Source organism: Metopolophium dirhodum, chromosome 7, assembly GCF_019925205.1.
Source record: "Metopolophium dirhodum isolate CAU chromosome 7, ASM1992520v1, whole genome shotgun sequence".
Classification (NCBI taxonomy): Eukaryota; Metazoa; Arthropoda; class Insecta; order Hemiptera; family Aphididae; genus Metopolophium; species Metopolophium dirhodum.
Genome location: NC_083566.1, coordinates 18669713 through 18691250, shown reverse-complemented (window position 1 = coordinate 18691250; position 21538 = coordinate 18669713). Strand labels below are relative to the sequence as shown.

Here is a 21538-nt window from a genome sequence, read left to right as displayed (position 1 = left end):
CCAAATTCTGGGGTTTTAGATGCTACCCTTCCCCCCCCCCCAAAAAAAAAAAAACATTTCTTAAATATTTTCATTAATATTATAGCCCTTTTAAATTTCAAACGCTATTTATTTTGGGCCGTACATGGATAAATTTGAGCCTGCTGTAGCTGCCGCTGCCGAATGATTCCCATTTACCATTGCCAAATTACGGACCATGAAACAGCTTTCGGATATGGAACGGAACTTAACTTTTACATTATTTGGCTACACTGATTTTTTATCATGCTATTTTTCAAATTAAAATTTGATGTTGTTCATATTTCATAATTCATAATATTATAATCATATTGTAGTACGCTATTTTATAGTAGAAACCTATTGGCTAAATTGCCTATTTCAATATTACTTACCACAATTTTTTAATTTTACTACTTTAATACATTTGCTATAAAATTGTTGATTGACATAGACAACAATATTATTAATATTTCGTGTTGCAAATTACTTTAAATTCATATTAATGTACTAATTTAATACCTATAATATTTTGCATCAAACCTTATTTTGAAATTCTAAACTTTTATTTATTTTGTTTAATTCACAACATAATTTGATGGACGTTAATTAATATTTTGAATTTATAATTCGTAGAAAAACACTTATTCATTTATTTTTTAACATAACATTTTCATTAAGGAACTAATAATGTCTCTAGAAACTGTTGAACATGCTTTAGCTGAATTCTACTGCAATCAAAATGTTGAAGTTCATAAAATTTTGTTAGATTTTCAAAACTCTGTAGATGCTTGGAACCTTGTGTGGAATATGCTAGATACATCTAAAGTAAGTAGTATCAGTGACTACCTGAGGCCAGTGACTGGTCATGGTGAAAATTGCCTGAGCCATTCCTGGCAAATTCCTGGCTAATATTAGCTCTTTTGTATTTAATCAATCTTTGTTTTATATAATAACTATTAAATTGTAAGAAATTATTTTAATATCTGATTTTAGCCTCATGAGATACAATTTTTTGGTGCTACTACACTTCATATTAAAATTACCAAACAATGGTTGCAATTAAAACGAACAGATTATATGCTTCTTAGAGATAAAATATTGGACACCTTAATCAAATACTATAATTCAAGTGGACCGGCGAATGTAATAAATAAGTTATGTTACTGTGTAAGTAAATATTATTATTACTAAATAGTACATTTATATTTATTGTAATACATTACAGTTTGTCACCAATAAGCTTAGTTATTGATTTATAAAAAATGTTTTTAGAATTTAGTAATATTCTCTTTATATAATTACAAATTAGTGTAATTAAATATTGTTTTTTTTTTTAGCTTTGTGCATATGTAGTTCGTACAGTACCAAATCATTGGCCAGATGCAATTCCACAACTGATGGAAACATTTAGAAATTCTCTATCTCAATCATCAATAAATGTCAGCGTTATGATTTTAGAAATATTAATGGCTTTGCCAGACGAGGTAAGATTTTTATTAATTTCATCAAATTAGGAAGTTATGTTTAAAAATATTAATTTTTACTTTTTAGTTTGGTGCAACAACATTAATTCAAACACGGCGAAATGAAGTAAGGAGAGAACTTCAACAATCTTCTTTACAAGGTAAATAATTGTAAATTTTTATTTTTAAATTACCTATATTATATATTGGTATTTAAATATGAATATACAGGGTGTATAGGTTAAGCGTAAAACGACCATTATCTCAAAAAGTATTAATGTTTTTGAAAATATTTTTTTACATAGTTTCAAGTTGTTACAAAAACAACGAGTTATAAGTATTTAAAGTTTAGACAAGCGGTGTAGTGGACAAACATTCTGTGGGGCAACCCCATACCACTCCACTCTGCCCATCTAAACTTTAAATACTTATAACTCATAAACTACTTGCCCTAAATTTGATTTTTATGAATCAAAATACTTAGAAAAATATTCTGCTTTGGAATATGAAATTAAAACTCTATGCTGTCGTCCAAAAAAGTTAAAAACTTAAAAAATTATAAGGATAAAAATTTTTTAAATATTATTTTTTAATAAAAACGTTTTTTTAACAACTTAAAACTATGCAAAAAAATATTTTCAAAAACATTATTACTTTTTGAGATAATGAGTGTTTTGCGCTTAATGAATCACTTTGTATATATTATAAATATTTTTTTATATATTTCTACATTTTATTTCTAATTGTTTACAAATATTTATTTAGTTTTATCTATTGTGGATAGTATTCTTCAGAGTGACAGTTTGGACCCAATTGTAGTACATGCACTAAAATGTGCTGCATCTTGGTTAGATATAGGTTTTGATCTTATCAAATGTCATCAACTCACGGATACATTTATATCTGTAATTTTGAACCCTGAAAGAAGTCAAGTGTAAGATTTTTAATATTTCAAATAATATAATAATTTAATTTAATTAATTAATTTTAGATGTGTTATATTGGCTATTGATGCTTTAAAATCATTATGTACACACCCTCGTACATCTGTATGTGAGGCAACTGTGTTTGAAGTTTTGAGTAAAGTGATAATATTATCTGATAAACTATTTAATTTAGAAATTACAGAAGAGCCAGTAAGTAAATCAATTAATATTTTTAAATTAATCAATGAAAAATATTAATAATTCTTTGTTTATAGAATGTTGTAGTAGATAAACTTTTTGATCTATTTTTGGGTATTGGTGATCAACATTTTCGTCCAATAGTCCAAGGCCTTCTAAACAATAATACCAGAGAACTATGTACAAAATATTTTAATTTATATTTAACTTGTACAAATGCACCTGGCTATTATCCTGTAAATGAAAATTATAGTGAGAAAACATTTACATTTTGGTTTTTATTACAAGTAAGTATTACTTTTGCAATAAGAATAGGTAATATTTACTTTTAATTATATAATTTTATTTTAGGATGATTTATTATCGAATGATGCTGGTCCAGATAATTCGTTACTAACTATTGTTAAGCCATTATATGTATCTTTAACTCAAGTCCTGTTAAAAAAAGTTGCTTATCCCAAAAATTTAGAATCGTGGACTCCAGATGAAAGAGAATTATTTCGATGTTATAGACAAGACATATCTGATACCTTTGTATGCATTTTTATTATACTTATTACTTATTAGTTTTTTTAAATTATGTATTAATCAATAGTACATTTTGAGTACATGTATATTATTAATAAGATTAGTGTAACAGTTATATTCTATTTTATGCTTTAAAAAAATACTCATCTTCTACCTAACATTATTTTTTATTTCATGTACTTTATGGTAATATTATTCATTATATTTACCAGTCTCGCATCACCATTTTTTAAAAAAAATATAATAAACTAAAAAATTAAATAAACTTCAAATATTGTTTCAGACTTATTGTTACTTCATCTTACAGTCTGAGATGTTAGATGTATTGTTAACAATCTACAAACAAGTAACATGTGACCGTGAAACTGCAATTGCGCAATGGCAAACAGTTGAGGCATGTTTATATGCTTTCACTGCAATTGCTGAACCTCTTCAAAACCATGACTCTCATCCTCATATAAAACAATTAATGTCGTCTCTAGGTTCATTACCGTATGAACAAATAGATCAAAAAGCTGCCGTAGCTGCAATGGATACTATTGGTATACAAAATATTAAAATTATTATAATATTATTGCATATAGGTGTACATATTAAATATATTATTTTTAGGAGCATATTATTATTGGATGGAAACAAATCCGTCCTATTTAGATTTAATTGTACCTCTACTAATGATGGGTCTTCATAATAGTAATATGTTTTCCTCGGCCTCTATTGCTCTTCGAGATATAGCTAAAGAATGTAGACAATCCATAGCTCCTTACAACGATGTTATATTAAATACGTCAATGGTAAGAATTTTATTGTAAGCCTTATGTTAATCTATAATAATTTTGAATTGTAAAACATTATAGATTGCATTAAAACAAGTAAAGAAACTAAAAGAAGAACTACGTTTAATGTACACTATTGGAGTTATTTTGTCAGCTATGCCATTTCCAAAATGTAAACCATCTTTGGATATGTTCATTAACCCTAGTTTGGAAGTTATAACGAGTATATTGGCTATTGAGGTTAATTTATATTTTGTTTTTCAGTATTCCAGTATTTCAATAATTTATTTAAATATATTTAATTTATATAGGAAAACAGTGAATTTATTAAAAATAGATCACTGCTTCAAAATAGAATCAGAGTTCTTAGTTCATTAGTATCAGCAATTGATCAGAAACATACAGTCTACCATATAATAGAAACAACTACTCCTCTACTTCATATGACAGCAATGAAGTATTTCATTTCTTCTCCTGAAGATATATTATATGCTGTAAGTTTATTAATTTTTTTAGTAAGATTTTTTGGTTGATGTTTTTACATATCAAATTTCTTACTTTTTATTACATGCTTCTATTTTCTGTAAAATATATTTTCAATAAGCAAGGTTATAAATATGTAATTGTGTATATTAACACACTTAAAATATTATTTTTTGTTATTTTGAAAATTTAAAACCATCTTATCTCTATTTTAAATCTGTGCTATCGTCACAATAACAATCTATGTCTATCAAGATTCACTAACATACTATTTAGTTTCAAATGTTTCAAATGTTTCCACACAATTCACAAGTATAATATGGACAATATGGTTTTTATATCATTAACAATGAAAATGTTGATAATAGATGTTTCATGTCATCTGGTATAAACAATTTTGTCGCTTTCCATTACCTCACACAAAAATAGTATAATACTGCATGGATTTATGAAAATATATAGCCGAATTCCGCACATAAAAATAGTAAAATACCGCACAAATTTATTTAAACCAATAGAAATTGAAAAATAATAATAATTTATAGAATTTAATTAGAATTTCATAAAATCAATATACACAAATTAAAAGATCAAAAATGTGTTTGTTACATCAAAATAATTAATAATAGCATCTTTAAAGTAGATATATACATTTTAAGCTTATTCAATATTATTTAAGTAGGGCTTTAGCCCTCACAAATTTAAAACGCTATTTGTGCCTATGTGCATATAATAGAGTGACCATACATCTCGTTTTTGTACCTGTATCCTGTGGAATCTTTGGGACACCAAAATGTCCCATTTTCAGAAAGTAGACCAAAAATTAACGAAAATAAAAAATAAAATTTGTGAGAAGGCTGGAATTGAGTACCAGAAATTACTGAATTACTGTAAAACCAGATTGCTCGCACTAATGCCAACCATCGAAAGAGTTTTGCAGTTATATACTTATATGTACCACTGAAAGATTATTTCTTAAGCACAAAAAAGTGTCCAATATTTTCAAAGAATTTCTGGGTCCAAATCCTGAGCGATGGAATTTTTTGACATGTGAAAAATATACGATTAAATTTGTGTGCGGTTCTGTACCCTATGGCCTATACGTATTTTGCACATTAGTGCGTAGTGGACAATGCCCAAATATCCATTTGTACTACGAAATTGTTTTCAGGTTGTTTGTGAATTCTTAAAAACAATTGTTTCCAAACTACAAGAAGACGGTTCATTGGCTTTAAATGTGATTATTGAAATTCTTATGATTGGATTTAGAAAATCCCCACAACCTGCTGGCATGATACTTTTCAAAGAAGTAATATATAGCTATTAAATAAACCTTAACTGGATTATAATTGTATTCACTTATGATATCTATATAATATTTTATTTTAGATAGTAATAATGTTTGGGCGACAAAATGTATATATTCCAATTATTAAATCTACATATGAAGAAATTTGTATGAGAGTAAAATGTATGTTTGAACAAGTATCTCCTGCTGATCAATTTAGTCTTGGTGATGTAATGGAGTCTTATTTATCTCTTCAAGGACATATATTCAGGAAATGGCCATTTATTGCTGTGGATAATCCGAATGTAGATTTTACATTTGTTTTTAAACTAGGTATTAATTTAATAATCAAGATTTAAATTTATTGTGTCAAAATATATTTTAATTTTTAGCATCTGAAGCATTATGTGCAAACGAGATATTTCTGGCAAAAACAGCAACATTCTTTTTGACTGCGTTTATAAGTACAAGCAGGGAAAAAAGATCCTTATTTAAAGTTATAGAAGATAATGGTCAATTCCTTGTTTTGAAAATAATATGTATTATCAGTAAGTTGTTACAGTTAAATATGTAAATTTAATACTAATTAAAATTTTTGATTTATGTATAGAGGGTGACGTAGTAAAAACAAATTTGGATATTATGTGTGAAGTTTTGTTAATGTTAAATAAAAAATATAGTGATAATTTAAGAAGATGGTTTCACGATATAGTAACAGTGCAAAATATTGTACTACCAAATGTAACAGAAGATATGAAATCTAAATTTTTCAAACGTGTACTTAAGTTAGTGCAATGATTATTATATTTTTAATATTAATAAGACAATTAACAGTTACTGTAATGTTATTCATTATTTTGTTTTTCAGAGAAAAAAGTAACAAAAAAGCTTTACAAGGAGCAGTCAGAGAATTTTCATTTATATGTCGAGGTTTAATTCAAATAGATCCTGAAACAGAATCATGAATAAATATACTCAATTTATTAAATGGTAATTTTATTGTTATAAATACAGCACAAACTACACAACATTTATTTAGCGTAGGTTTCATCGTCTGATGATGATAAATTGGCTAGGTCTTCTATTTCTTCATGTTCCTTGCCACTTTCTATGCCAGCAAAGTTTTCAAGTAATTCTCGTTTTTTATAATCGAGTATTAGTTTTTGAATATCTTGATCACTTGGAACAGGTGGTGGATGTATATAACGTGAACTACTAAACATAGTTGAAATATCTTCATCATCACTGTCAACTTCTTCAAAAGCCTAGAGTAGAATAATTGAAACAAAATATCAAACTATGCTCAAATACCGAAATAAATATATTTTTTCTTACCAACTCCATCTCATCACGAATTGTTGCCTTTTGACCCAAAGCTTCTAACACTAACAAATTATAAAAAAATAAATAATGTTTAATCAATTAATGTTTAAACTAATCGTTATAAACATACTCATTTTTTCTTTCTTTGTTTCCATGGCCAATAGAAGACCATCTTCCTCGTCCATATATCCATAATAATCAGCATCTATATTTTTCATAAGTTCTGCTCTAGTACGACGTGGAGGTGGAGGAGGTTCATGCTCAAACAGTTCTCGAACACCTGGTAAATCCTTAGCAGCTCCAAAATATTTATAACCCCTGTTTCCAGGTACTTCTCTACCTTCATGATCGAGCATTCGTGGTCCCATTCGTAAGAAGTCTGGACCACCAAGTTCACGAATTTGATATTCCCAATGTTTTTTTTCGCGCAGTAACTTGTTGATTTCGTCATTAAGATCACGTAATCTAAACTCTCCCAATCCAGCTAAAATAAAATAAATTGTTAATAGTTATATGAATTATGAATGATAAAAACATGTACCGTTTTGTATTTGTGCAACTTTTTTTGATATTTCTCTTATTATTTGAACTCTCCATTTTTCAGCTGCCTTCAAGTCTGTACATTCAGTAGCCAAGTATGGCCGTCGTTCTTCCTTGCCACCATGTTCCTTCACCTGAGCTGCTCTCCAACGAGCCAATGTAGTCCTATGTATGACATTAATACAAAAATTAAGGGTGTGTTATGTAAATATTTAACTTTTTAAGCTACCTATTCTCTTAATTAAATATAAAATAGAATTGATGTTTTCTGTGATCCATTTTTTTCAATATCTAACTGTTTAGCAACAGTTTTTTACAATTGTATGCGTGTTTTAATATTGTTTATACATTTTAATTAAATAATATACCATTGATAACCTTATGATATGTTTTATTTCAAAAAAAGAAATATCTTTTCATGAATTCAAATTGTAAAAAAACTCACATCGCTTTTTCCGCGTTCCTGGCCATGGTTGGTGTTCGGCTTTGTGGCGTTTAATAACAAAAATACGTAAAACGCCAATCACCGAGTCAACGGCATGACAAAGTATTTTAAATTTTTCATGATATGACACATTTCTACACGGTATGATAGCAACGAACTGAATACCGTCCACACTCTACCATCGGTGTCTGGGTGGTTGTATCCAGTATTTCAGTTCGCCTCATAATGCACTACGTATATATATTAAACATGACAACCAATGAAAAGCGGCGAACTGGAGTAAGAAGAATGCGTATCATCATTGTTCTACGGTATCATGAAGTTGGTATCATACCATGTTTTTTATCATGGTATTTTTGGCAATATTAACGCATCACTACGTTATTACACGTCAGTTTGTCACTTACATACTATTAATCATTAATATGATTGACTCAATACCCAAATATACGGTATTATAACTTAAAAGATATCTTCTATTCTTCTTTAAAACAATATTATATTTTATCAGGACTCACGTTCGGTTCACCGATGACGTTGGCAACGCTGAGTGGATAAAATTCTAAGGGAACCACGATGTAGATAAATTTTTATCGTGTATGGAACGGTTTACGATATAAGCATTAAGCAGTGTCACCACACACAACATTCGCGGCAAAATTGAACCTTAAAGAAGAAAGGACATCTGCTTGTTTGTGAATTGTGCATATCATTATTTATATTGTGCAGCTGCAGCCGGGCGCCGGCTCGCCGCCTGCGCTCTACCAAGTGTAATCGAAAATCGAGTGGATGTAAATTGTAAATTGTAGACTGTATGCTGACTATGCTGTACTACTGTTGTACATACATCGTACATTCGTACCACAGCTGCAGCTGACGGCTAAAATAAATATTAAATACTGAATTGAATAGAAATTATTGTTCCTACAGAAATATTGAGTAAAATTTAATGACTATTATATATTTTATACATTCAGTTCGTTTGACTTATGTTCGGAATTGCACACGTGCCCCGAATATAAAACGTTAACTAAATATTATTTTAATATATTCAGTGACAGTATTCACGTAGCCCATCTATGTAAATAATATATTATAAAATATGTTTTGCTTATAAAATAATGTACGATAGCAAAACGAAATCCGAGAAATCGTCTTTGGAGCGACGAGGTCTAATTTCGAGTAATTTGACAGTGATGTTCAATAAATTGTTTTACGACGAACCACGTCCGAGGGCGTAAAAAAAAAGTTCTTAATCGCCGAATCGACAACAGCGTAATCAAATACCCCTAGATTGGAATCGGCAATTACCGTCCCCCCACGGCCAACGGTAATGGCGGTAACAACTAACAATTGAACAATCTAACGCGACGTGGAAATGTACATTGTTCGAGCAGCGGGTTCAGCCGGCAGCCGCGCGCGACGATTATCGACTTTTATTTGCCGGGCTATGTGGTAACTCGGCGGAAGAGTCGAAGGTGTTGCCAACCCAACGATTCGCCGGCGCGCGATGAATGGGTCCTTTGGGTGGGAAGCGCGGCGGTCGCGGGAACCGCTACCATTGGTCCGCTGAGGCCGGGTACGGAAAACGCGTTCTTTGTCCGGCACTTCGGTCGTATAACGTATTTACGCGCAGCGCTCTCGCCTCCGTCGCCCTCCGCTCCCCCGCGCCGCCCACAGCAGTGTACGCGCACACACGAATGATCGTCGTTCCCGGTCGTTCCACACCTAGCGCGCCAATTTCTCGTCGTGTTTATATTGTTTTTGGTTTTTTTTTTTCTTTCTTTTTTGCGATTTCACGTATCACTCGCGCCAGTCGCCACGATCGCTGATAATTGCTCGCCAGGCGTTTTGTACTCGTTTCGACGTAAATAAATACTGTGGAAGTTCTTCAGTCGATCCAGTGACGGACCGTATACCGCGTAAAATATCGTCTTCGGCCGCTATCTCTTCATTTTGTTTCATTATAATATTATTGTTATTGTAATATTACCGGCGTACTACCCCGTAACCATTAACCCCCACACCACCGCTAACACTGGACATTACCACGACGGCAGAGGGAACTGATAGAGAACATCACGGCGGCCGAGATAGCGTACCGGTTCACTACGGACGGACACGTTTACGACGCACAGGTGAGCAAATTTTTGGCGGCAACGTATACGTCCCTATCCTACGTAACAAACGCGTATATTGCGTCGACCGGCCGTCGTCGTTTTCGAAAACCGCACTTGCGCGGCCCTGTCAAAAATGAACGTTCGACGCCGGTTGCCGGGTCCCGCCGGTAGATAAAAATTTTACAAGGTCAAGCCCGGGGTCCCGCCATAATGGATCGCGTAAGCCGATGGTGGTTGCCATGGCGACGGTAGTGACGAGCAGTTCCATGTATAATTATTATTATTATTATTATTGTTGTTGTTGTATTATTATAAATTATTATTCCAATACGAAAATTAATAATAATTGTAATAGGGCGAGCTTTGAGCCTTTTTGAATGCTGTCACCGTATCACTGACATATATTATCGTGTACGTCTCGTCTTCGTTTCGCGCGCGCGGCGTATGTCGTGGGTCGTGACGACCGCGACTGCGGTCCCGGCCGACTAACTCCGTCCTTTGTTATTGTTGTTATTATTGTTGTTGTTGCTGTGGTGGTGGTTTTTTCGGTCTGAAAACAAAAAAAAACTTGCTACACGTGCTCTTTCTCTCTCTGGTGCAGTGGTTGTTTTCAATAATTATTTATGTTTTGTGAAATGGTATGATCTGGGTAAATCGTTCTCGCGTGTGTGCACTGTGTGGCATTTATTATTTACCGGTCGAAGGTTATGGCGTATACCGGCGACTGTGTTAATATTCACCGACGACGCGAGGGCGCTTCTTCTTTGTTATAGAAAGTCCACCCGACTACCTGTAGTCTGAACGAAATAGCTAGATGGTAGTAGTATGCTTCTAGAACGTACGTGTTCAAGCCTCAAGGTTCTACCTCACCCCCCTCTCGCTTCGTCTCTACCGTGGTTCCGCCGTCTGCGCGCGGGAATGTTTTCCCTCCAAACGGTCCACAAACCCGAGCCGTCTACGAAATGTGTGTTTTGTTATGATTATTTTTCACCCAAGGTTACCCAATGTTACTTGTTGTTGTTTTGGTGGGCAGCGTCGTTATCCCCTTCGCTACTCGATACTTATAGTTTATACTCATGTAGTCATATCCCGCGTGTCCAATGCACTCCATTAGTACAATATGGTTTAGGTATTTCGATTTTCGGTGTTTTTCGTCATACTGTTCAGAAACGTTCTTATTATTTCGACGTTATCGCGGTACTCGTCGGACACTACATGCCAACTACAATACATAGTACACTGTACTGCTGTACACATAATTGTTGTTATTAATATTATAATGTATTACTGCCGCTGTTTCTCTGGTGTGTATTATACAACGACCAACGCTGCGCCGCCCGTTCGCGTTATACCATTGTACGTTTACGTTTTTTTTATAGTATAAGGCGTCTTACACGCGTTTATCGGGGTTTTTTTTCATTGCCAATTGAACTCTACGTTACTGGGTTATGTTTGTTTTGTTCGTTACGAGGACGGTTTTGTAGTAGACCCGTTAGTTGTAATATGAAATAATTATTACATCGGTCGATCGTGTTTATAATTTTATATTATTATGATGACGGAGACGATTACATAGGTACATTTTATACAACTGGCACGCTTTTTGAGAGTACCTAATATTAATATAATAAAAAGTAGTAATAATATTAATATATTTTATAATACCGATTCCGTTCGTTTTGTCAAAAATTTGTAATAATCATTGAATATGCTATAGTGTCTCGTGAATGGTTTTTGATCAATGAATGAACACCACCAGGTTTATCCGGTCGTTTTATCATTAAATTAAAACATTCCGTGATTATAACGGCGATAAGATGCTTTAATTGCACAAATATTAGTCACAACAAAGTACGTGTGTACTTGCACGTTCGATATGTGCTATGTTAAGGAAATAACTCAATTATTAGGTGTTTGATAACTTTCCGATCTATAGGTTATATTTTATTGATAGACATCTGAACAGATATATTATTATTTATTATACACAATATAGCTCGGTATAATAGTCGTAGAATTTAATTTTAGGATTTTGGACGACTTTGCTTTGGATAATATTTTAATTATACCTAATATTTTTTCTATACCTATATCTTTACTAAATATTAGGTACTTCCCATTTAATATTGACAGTTACTTGTAAAAAAGTAATAGTAGATGACCATGCCGTGCCAGCGTACGAAAAGTACATAAATTATATCGGAAGATGTTTATTCCGTTATGGCGTTATTGCTTTTATTTAAGGCGGAATAGTATATATATATAGCAATATGTTTTGGTTTGGTCTTCGGAAGTTCGAAATTTATTTTATTATTTTATAAAATCTAATAGTAGGTAGTTAATGTAGGTATAAAACTTAATTTAAAAATAATAATCTTAGTTCTTGATTATATTCATCATCTATGTATACCTAAAATTATTTATGGCAGAAATCATAATTTCAAATACGATTTTAGAACAAACATAATATGTTGTATTTTAGCAAGGGCTTATCGTCCCCCTTTTTCAGTACCGAGTATATTATTGATTTTTAGTATTAACATGTGGCGCCATCTTTTGGCTTTAAATACGTCTACATAAAAATAACTGTCAAATGATTTGAATGAATTTTTTTATGGTTTTTTTGTTTGAATTTTACAGCCTGAATCTAAAGTATACTTAAAAATCTGAGTATTAATCTTCCTTTGTTAATTCAATATTAACTTAACAATATTTTATTTAGTATCTTCTGTTTTTAAAATGTTCTAATTTTCATTTTGTTTACAGATACCTCAATTAAACAAACATCATGGATCTTGGAACATTAGATAGTCTTACTTTCTATCAAGACTGTATAGACTTTGACATGAAAAAGTGATTATGACCGTGTGTTATCAAATAGTAGTTTCAACTATGATGATTCCTTGTCATTGAATGATGACAACATGATGTCCATGATGGATCCGCTCAATTCTGGATTATGGCTCAATACTAATTCAGATTATCACGATTTAGCCTTCATGGAAGGGGATTTAGAATCGGCTATTATGGTTAATCCTAATTCTGTAATACCATCATCTGAACCAGCTGCAGAAATTAAAATTAAGGAAGAACCAGTTGCACCAATTTTACCAAATACATACCTGCCTTTTTCAAATTAAAAAGAGAAACTTGAACCAGTGGGACCTGAAGAAGTTATGATTAAGTTTCCTGAAATTATTCCAGAATGTACAAATATAAAATCTGAGACATCACCATTTGAAACAACCAAAGTGGAAGAACTCAGACCTATACCAAAAGCTATTAGGTTATCTGATTTATTGAGTCAAACATCGAGTACTGGACAACACCAGAAGACTGAATTAATGACTGTACGTGTAACAATGCCATCAGCCTTGCCCACACTAAAGACAACTGTAACTACTAGGACAGTTCCTATTTCTTTTGTTAATAATACCATTTCCGGGCATTACAAAATTGTTAGGCCTAAGCAACAAATAAAACCGATTCAATCAAGAATCAATGGCAACAAAATTAATGAAAGCATGGGCCTTTATCCAAGACCTACTTATTCCTACTCATGCTTAATTGCTATGGCATTAAAAAACTCGAGTTCTGGATCTTTACCTGTTTCAGAAATTTACAATTTTATGTGGTAAGAAGTTGAACATATAAATTTAAACAACTAATGATTTGTTAATTTTAGCAATTAATCAATTAATAATATTGTATGTTATTTTTTCAGCAAACATTTTCCGTATTTTAAAACTGCCAGTAGTGGATGGAAAAACTCTGTTCGTCACAACCTTAGTTTAAATAAGTGTTTTGAAAAGATTGAAAAACCAATTGGTAGTACAGGTGCACCAAGGAAAGGATGTTTGTGGACGATGAATCCAAGCAAAATATCAAAAATGGACGATGAGATGCAAAAATGGTCGCGTAAAGATCCTAATGCAATTAGACGAGCAATGCTCAATCCTGGTAAGTTATAGACAATATAAATAACTTAATTAAACTATATTATCATAATAATTATGAATGGTTATTTAGAACATTTGGATTTACTTGAACGTGGTGAGATGAATGAATGTTATGATCGGCGTGACAGTTATTACTTTGATGATGAAGAAGAAGAGGAAGAAGAAATAATCAGTCAAGAAATGACATCAGAAGACGACAGAATCAGTGATGTTGAAGAAGAATCTGATACTGAGTCAAGAATTGATAAGGATGATTCGCCGTATCAGCTAATAACATTTGGCCTAGATGATTTAGCTAACCTCAATGACCTCGGAAATGATGTAAGTTGCTTAGTTATTTTACAAATTTCAATTCTAATAAAAAAAATTAAATATTTGATAATTTCAGGTTGATGATGATGATGAAATTGAAGATAGTTCAAATGATGGCAGTTTCGGCATTGAAGCTTCAGAGTACAAAACAAACTTTGACGATTTGATATCTGTTCAAGATATACCTATGACATATGTAGTCCAGCCTCAAAATAAGACTGTAATCAACAATAAACGGCCGTATCAACAACCTTTATATAAGGGTAGTTATGTGTTGACTAAAAATGTTACATCAAGTGTACCAAGTCCAAAGCGAAAATTCATCAGTAGGCCTGTATCAATATTAAGGAATATTTAATATAAATGTTGGATGTAATACAAGAATAACATGCAGGCTTTGATTAATTGCAATATTGGTAAAACGCATAATTTAGCTGTTACCACCAATTTTAATATTTTACTCCTGTTAATATAATTTTGATAAATTGAGTCTGAATAGTCAAATTATAATGAATTACATATCAAACGTGTTATGTAATATAAATTTATACCATTTTATTTTATGAGGATTTTTGTGATTATTGCAAACAATAAAAACCATGTATATACTTTTTATTTGTACATCTACTATAGATGGAATTTTAGACTGCTAAATTTAGTTCACAATAGTCAATTACTAGTTATTACATCTTTATTTTATTTCATAATATAAGTATAAATTAATAGTTTAATTTAACTACTGACATTTTTTCAAGGAAGTATAAAAACCATATTCAATTAATGTATATAATAATGAGTATAAGTTAAACTTATTTCTTCATAAAAAAATAATAATTATGATTTCTATTTTGTTCTATTTTATCAATTTGTTTCCTTTTTAATTGCTGTTACTCAATATTATTTAAATAAGTATATATATATTTTTGTATAATTTATGTTTGAATTTGATGGTATTTTTATAGTTTAAATAAATTGTTAAAAAATAACTTAATTGAAATCTTATATTATTAGTTGCAACAATTAATAAGATGATAATAAAACCATTTATGTCATAACAAATTATTATATTAATTGTCAATCTATCAACTATTTGATTTTGATACTTCCTTTTAATAAATATATATAATATATATATTTTTTTTTATATAATTCAGTTTCAATGTAATAATTTTGTGATTAGTATTTTAACTTTGAAATAAAATACCAGTCAATAAAATTTTATTTCAATTGTCTACTATATGTAACTGTTATTAATTTAATAAATCAGGACAAGTGAAAATACTAATTACATTATTATTATCAGAAAATAATTAACAATTTATTCAGATTGGCTCTTCAGACTCATAATTTGTTTTTTTTTATATATCATTTCGGTGAATTATTTTACCATTAAATGCATTTACCAAATCTAAAAATGAAGATTGGGGTTAACAGCTCAGTAATGTGTAGAATTAATCTACATTAATAAATATTAAATATTTTGACTCCATCCCAATCGGGAAAATTATATTTATTTACGGTGGGATTAAATTTACCAATACTTGGTATGAGTTAGTTAAAAGATGTTTGTTATTTTAATTACATTTTGTATAATATGGGTTTAATGTTTTTCGTTGTATACCTTCAGTTCACTATTTATAATAATACAGATGTGGAATTACATTGTAATTCTTTTTATATAAAAGATTTTGTCTAAAATATTCAACTGTATTGCGTCCTGTTTTAGTAAGAAGAACGTGCCTATTTTGACTACCAATACATATATTATGTGTTTTTCTATCAATATATAATTTTTTATATCTTTTTTTTTTTTACATCTAAAATGTACTGTAATATTTGGTAAGCTAACTAAGGATTAAGTTAACCATAGAAGACATTTGATTTTAAATAAGAAATAATTAAGTTATAAGATACAAAATGTCAATAAATTAAGCAGTATAGTTGATTGAAACATATTTTTAAGTAATTAGGTATAATGAAGTAGATTTTTGAGTGTCAGAATTATTGTAGTATTGTACATAAATATGAAAAGTCTGCAGCCATCGGCCAGGTGTGTACCAGAGTTCAAATTGCATTTATATTGTTTAATTTATTTATGAATATATATTTATATATTATATATTTGTACTTTTTCCTGCTTAATATTTCATCTGTCCGATGTGTCAATTCTATTAAAAATAAATGTCATACATTTTAAATGGTATTTTATTTCATTTTTCATATTATATAACAATTTATAAACATCCTAAATCTAATTATCATTAATTCATTGTATAAATTTTATACTTTGCATATTACGATATAATCAATGTCACTTTTTAAAATACTTAAGATACTTAGTCCTGTCAAACGAATCATCCAGTTCCTCTACTATTTTGACCTTTTGTTTTGGCCTTCTTGCTTCAATTCTGCGTTTGCGCTCTTCTTCAGTAATTAAGTTCATATCTAGAGGTAACTAAAATCAAAAAATATTAGTGATAAATGAATATATTTTTAAATAATAACTAAAATATTCACTTTAATAATCATTCGAGGATCGTTGAATCTAATGGTAAAACTTGAACCATCTGGTTGAATTATTTTAGTAAGGTAATGTTGTGGATAAATGTTTCGATGAATTTTTGTAATAGCAGCTGATTTACTACTAAAAAAGCGACCAGATCTAAACAAATAAATCAGAATTATATTGAATAAAATAAATGAAAAATGTGTAAAATTATTATAGACCTAGTATTTGGTTTTAATACTTATAAGATATATTTGAACAAAATATACACATGACTACATGAGTGATGGATGGCTTTCAAATAGAAAAATATAAATACCACAACTGTGTTAAATATTATTTTTAAACCATCTGAAAATCTGCTGACAACTTCTAACTCACAGAAGTTGGGAAAATACAACTGGTTCTGATCAGTTATTATACCTTTCAAAGTTCTAATATATTATATTACATAGTAGTAGAGAAGCAGCACAGAAAAATAATTTTCAAATTTACCCACATAGAATACGGTAAAATAATTTGGCTTTACTATGTGTAAATAAAAAGGTTTTTTTTTACAAATTTGAAAGTAATAAATATGTATACCCAGTGGCGTGACGAAGGACTTTATCTGAGGCACCTGCCTCAGCTTAAAGGGTGATGGGTGTCCTGGAGACTAGGGGCATTTTACATATAGTAAATAATTTATTAAGTACACACTAAGACTAAGCCAATCATTCTCAGTTACCATTTAAGTAAATATGTAATTATTTATAATAACTAATATAAATTATTGTGCCTCATAAGTTAATGAAGTTCGCCACGCCACTGTGTATACTCAAAACTCATAAATTTGTCAAAATCTTTATTTTTGCTATAGTATTCTTAGAATAAATTAGTTGCGAGATGTATGCCCAAGGGTAGCTGGTCAATCTTGTAAACATCCAAATAAAGTATAAATTTGTCTCTCAATCTGCCAGACGCATTCTGCAACGGGAATTTAATGAAAAACAGAAGAGAATCCCCGTGAAAAATAAAAAAGGTTTTTGTGGTATCTATTGAATGAAATGTGATATTATATAATAATGCCTCAAGATTTTGGTTTGCACACAGGCCTAAATATAAGTAAATGTGTATCAATAATATCGTCATTCTCATTATGCCTGATTTCTTTTTATCCGGTGTCTACTCAACCTACAGACTCGCACCTACATATTGGAAATTTATTTTATAAATTAAACATCAGAACATTTAAACTAGAAATCTGCAGTTTTAAAACTGTGATTAGGTGTCAATCATATTGTAAATGTAATACAAACGCCATAATTGTATATAATAGTCAATAGGATAAGATAAGATATAATATATTATATACATTGTACTTAAGCACCTCATTATAAATGCTTAACATAGTATTTTTGAACACTATATATATTATACTTGAATAGTTGAATATACAATACTTGTGTGCATGATTGTTAAGTATTTAGGGTAAAAAAAAAAAATTGTACCTATAACTTATAAGTATTTAAAAAACACTATGTAAACTTTTATTTATTATAGGTAGTATGACATTTTGATTCATACTTTTACTAGTTCAATTATAAAATATTTGTTCTTGCTCTAGGCAGATATCATAATATATTACAATTTATAATATTATATTATACCTATTGGAATAATTTTTTATATACTAATTCTAGTACATAATATACAATATCAATAACTACTGGTTAAATATTAATTACCTGGCGATGTTGAGCATAATTTTTAAATTTGTTGCGCTCGTAACAAAGAATATTCAAGTATAAAAGTTTGTTATGAAGTATGAACTAAAGTAACAAGTACCTTTAGGTAAACCGTAAAGGTGTAAACATCTGACATGAAATTCGCACAGTCGCACTCGCACAGGCCACAAATTTCACGTTTAGCACGTTCTAGTCAGAAAGCCAGTGATAACTACTGATAAGCACTTGTCCAAAAAATGATAATGGCCCGATATCAAAAAATATACCTTAGGTATATTATCTTAAACCGTGCAAAAAAGTACTACTATCAAGGTCCACTGTGCATTCAAGATTTCATCAATCAATGGCATTTATTAAGAGTGAAAATAGTGGTGTAGACAGGATTTTTTTCTGGTGGATAATGTGTTAACACAGAGTTGGTTCAACTTGGTCCTCCATGGCCCCATAACTCATAAGCTTAGGCTAGTTTAGCATACCTACTGATGTCGATGTTTTATTGTAGGTTTCGGATCCTGTACGGCTATACAAATTTGTATTTTCAGCAACTATCATGGGCGCAAATCCATTAAAATTTCTGGGGGGCTAGCATTTTTAACATCAATTTGAGTGGGGGGGGGGGGGGCTTCGATCGCACACAACTAAAAAAACTGTATATTTTGGGAAGCTAAGCCCCCTTAGCCACCCTGCAATTTGCTCCTATGGCTACTTACTAACATAGACCATAAAATAGTTTTATAATGTATTCATTTTATTAAGCTTCCAGTCAAGTGTCACTAATGGGTACCTAACTTCTTAATCAAATTTGCAATACATTTTTGTTCTATCATCATATACACTTAAAAATATAACCATTAACTTTAAGTTAAAAGCTAATTCCTGGTCGTGATTTTATACGTTTATTGTTTATTTCACTAACTCCGAGTTACCGGGTACTCGCACTTTAACTCTAGAATTCTAGATGGACTTAACCAGCCCTTATTAGTTATTGTGCTAAATAGTACAGAATACAGATTAAGCATAATAGGTATATTAACAAAAATTAATTTTCTTAAAATTTCTGTGGGAGGGGGGGGACTATCCAGTAGTCAAACTTCAATTCTATTAATAAATAAATCTTCACATCTTGTAAAAATCACTGGAATTCAATACCTGTAAAATCATCTAACAAACACAAAAATATTTTTAAAAAACTTGCACACTCCTACCAATTTAAACCGACGACAAGACATCGCAATCACTCGCACCAGAATGTTAGAATCAGACACTCTTTGATCCTTCTTCCCACGACCCACGTCCCACACTCATATAATTTAATTAGTAAGGATCTTCAACCAATATATGCTACACGTGCCACAACTCACAAGTCATTAACCATCAAAGTATCAAACACATAATACCATAGTGCATAGGCCGCACATTCAGTATTAAACTTAGGAGTGCTAAAATATTTTACTTTAAAGTGAAGTAAGTATGTGATGTAGCTCTAAACAAGCGGAAAAACGCTAACCTTAATTAGAATTATTATTATTAGCAATACTAGCTGAGTAGCGTGTACTGTGTTCTGTCTGATATACTTTTATTCGTGTAATAAATTATAACTTATAATAAATTTGTTTTAAATTATTCATCTATAATTTATCAAAAGTGGGATCAGAAGTCAGTTTTGAACGTCTCAAGTTATATGATTTTATCCATTTCGATCGACTGTACGGATACGTGTATTGTCGTATTGATCTAATACTGTTTATTGCAAGTTTCAATACACGTGTTTAGTCAATTTAGTCAATTTAAGTAAAATGGATGGTCAGAAAGGCGAATCGAGTTTACAAGGCGAAATTGAAACAATTTATGTTGGACTTAACGATGTTTCTACAGCCGATGATGATAATCGTGATGCTGGCGGTAGTAGTGACATTACACTAGAAGCTAAGGTCAGTACTGACTATGTTTTGAAACAATAAATGAAACAGAACGAAATGCTGATGAACTTAATTTCATTACAAGCAAATAATTAAAATAACGAATCTAAAGTTATACCAGTTTTACCAGATTTAAATAAATCATTACCTAGATTTACAAGGAAAAGTAATAACAACGATGCTTTAGATTGGTTATATACTGTGAATAATATAGTAAATCTCCATAAATGGTCTGATAATCTTAAGATTGAAACTGCCTTGAAGGTCCAGCTAAACAATGGTTCATTGGTCGAGTTTTCAATTCTTGGAGTGACTTTGAATCTCAGTTTAGGTGAACGTTTGATATACAATCAAATATCGGTAGTCGATGGAAAACTTTAGTTGCACGTATACAAAATAAAAATGAAGACGTATTAGACTATTACCGTAAAAAAGTCCGTCTTTGTCGAAATCTTAATCTCGGTATGGAAGATATTAAGAAACAAATAATAATAGGCGTAAGTTCCAAAGAATTATGTCAATATTTATTGAGTTGTGATCATTCCAATGAAGACAGTTTATTAAGTGATGTTATAAACTTTGAACGTATGAACGAATATTGTTTACAACAAAATCATTTAACAAAGCAAATTCGGATAAGGAAGTATATGATCCTAGTGAATATAACAAGTCTAAAGTAGCAAAGAAGTGTATTAACTGTGGAGGAAGATATCATGTTGCCGAAAAATGTCGTAAACCAAATCGAGAAGCTGGCTCTTGTTTTCTGTGTGGTGCTATGGATCATAAGAAACCAGATTGTCCAAAGCGTTTCACATCAACATGGAAGGAAAATAAAGCAAAATAAGTGGTTAAGTCAACTATGTTGGTTGAAAATGTTCCTGTGGCTGCTGCACAGAAGATGGTTGGCGTAATGTTCAGTGAAGATACAAAGGTAAAATTAAATGAAATTCTTGATACCGGAAATGGTATTTCCTTAATAAAAGAAAATATTGTACCTTTAGGCGTTAATTATAATTCTCAGTTTG

The 21538-nt window shown here is 30.7% G+C and overlaps 4 protein-coding genes across 4 annotated transcripts; 2 read left to right on the top strand and 2 right to left on the bottom strand.

Moving 5' to 3' along the window:
* Nucleotides 1-335: 335 nt before the first annotated feature.
* On the top strand, nt 336-7907 carry LOC132948048 (importin-13). The gene is made up of 18 exons (XM_061018314.1): nt 336-825; nt 994-1167; nt 1338-1484; nt 1552-1624; nt 2229-2397; nt 2455-2599; nt 2665-2874; nt 2939-3121; nt 3399-3657; nt 3728-3909; nt 3973-4131; nt 4203-4385; nt 5546-5683; nt 5764-5995; nt 6055-6210; nt 6273-6447; nt 6531-6652; nt 7590-7907. Exons 1-17 carry the CDS (start codon nt 688-690, stop codon nt 6625-6627), a joined length of 2820 nt encoding a protein of 939 aa, XP_060874297.1. The 5' UTR covers nt 336-687; the 3' UTR covers nt 6628-6652; nt 7590-7907.
* On the bottom strand, nt 6642-8242 carry LOC132948050 (pre-mRNA-splicing factor ISY1 homolog). Its single transcript, XM_061018316.1, has 5 exons — nt 7971-8242; nt 7527-7690; nt 7116-7469; nt 6998-7047; nt 6642-6927 (listed from the first exon to the last, which is right to left on the bottom strand). Exons 1-5 carry the CDS (start codon nt 7994-7996, stop codon nt 6694-6696), a joined length of 828 nt encoding a protein of 275 aa, XP_060874299.1. The 5' UTR covers nt 7997-8242; the 3' UTR covers nt 6642-6693.
* Nucleotides 8243-12878: 4636 nt separating this feature from the next.
* On the top strand, nt 12879-16559 carry LOC132948049 (uncharacterized). The gene is given in 5 exon segments (XM_061018315.1): nt 12879-12938; nt 12940-13724; nt 13815-14050; nt 14120-14370; nt 14438-16559. Coding segments are annotated over 5 exon segments (1614 nt in total). The 3' UTR covers nt 14720-16559.
* Nucleotides 16549-18803, bottom strand: LOC132948052 (large ribosomal subunit protein mL55). Its single transcript, XM_061018317.1, has 3 exons — nt 18595-18803; nt 16879-17023; nt 16549-16816 (listed from the first exon to the last, which is right to left on the bottom strand). Exons 1-3 carry the CDS (start codon nt 18609-18611, stop codon nt 16673-16675), a joined length of 306 nt encoding a protein of 101 aa, XP_060874300.1. The 5' UTR covers nt 18612-18803; the 3' UTR covers nt 16549-16672.
* Between the last annotated feature and the right edge of the window lie 2735 nt (nt 18804-21538).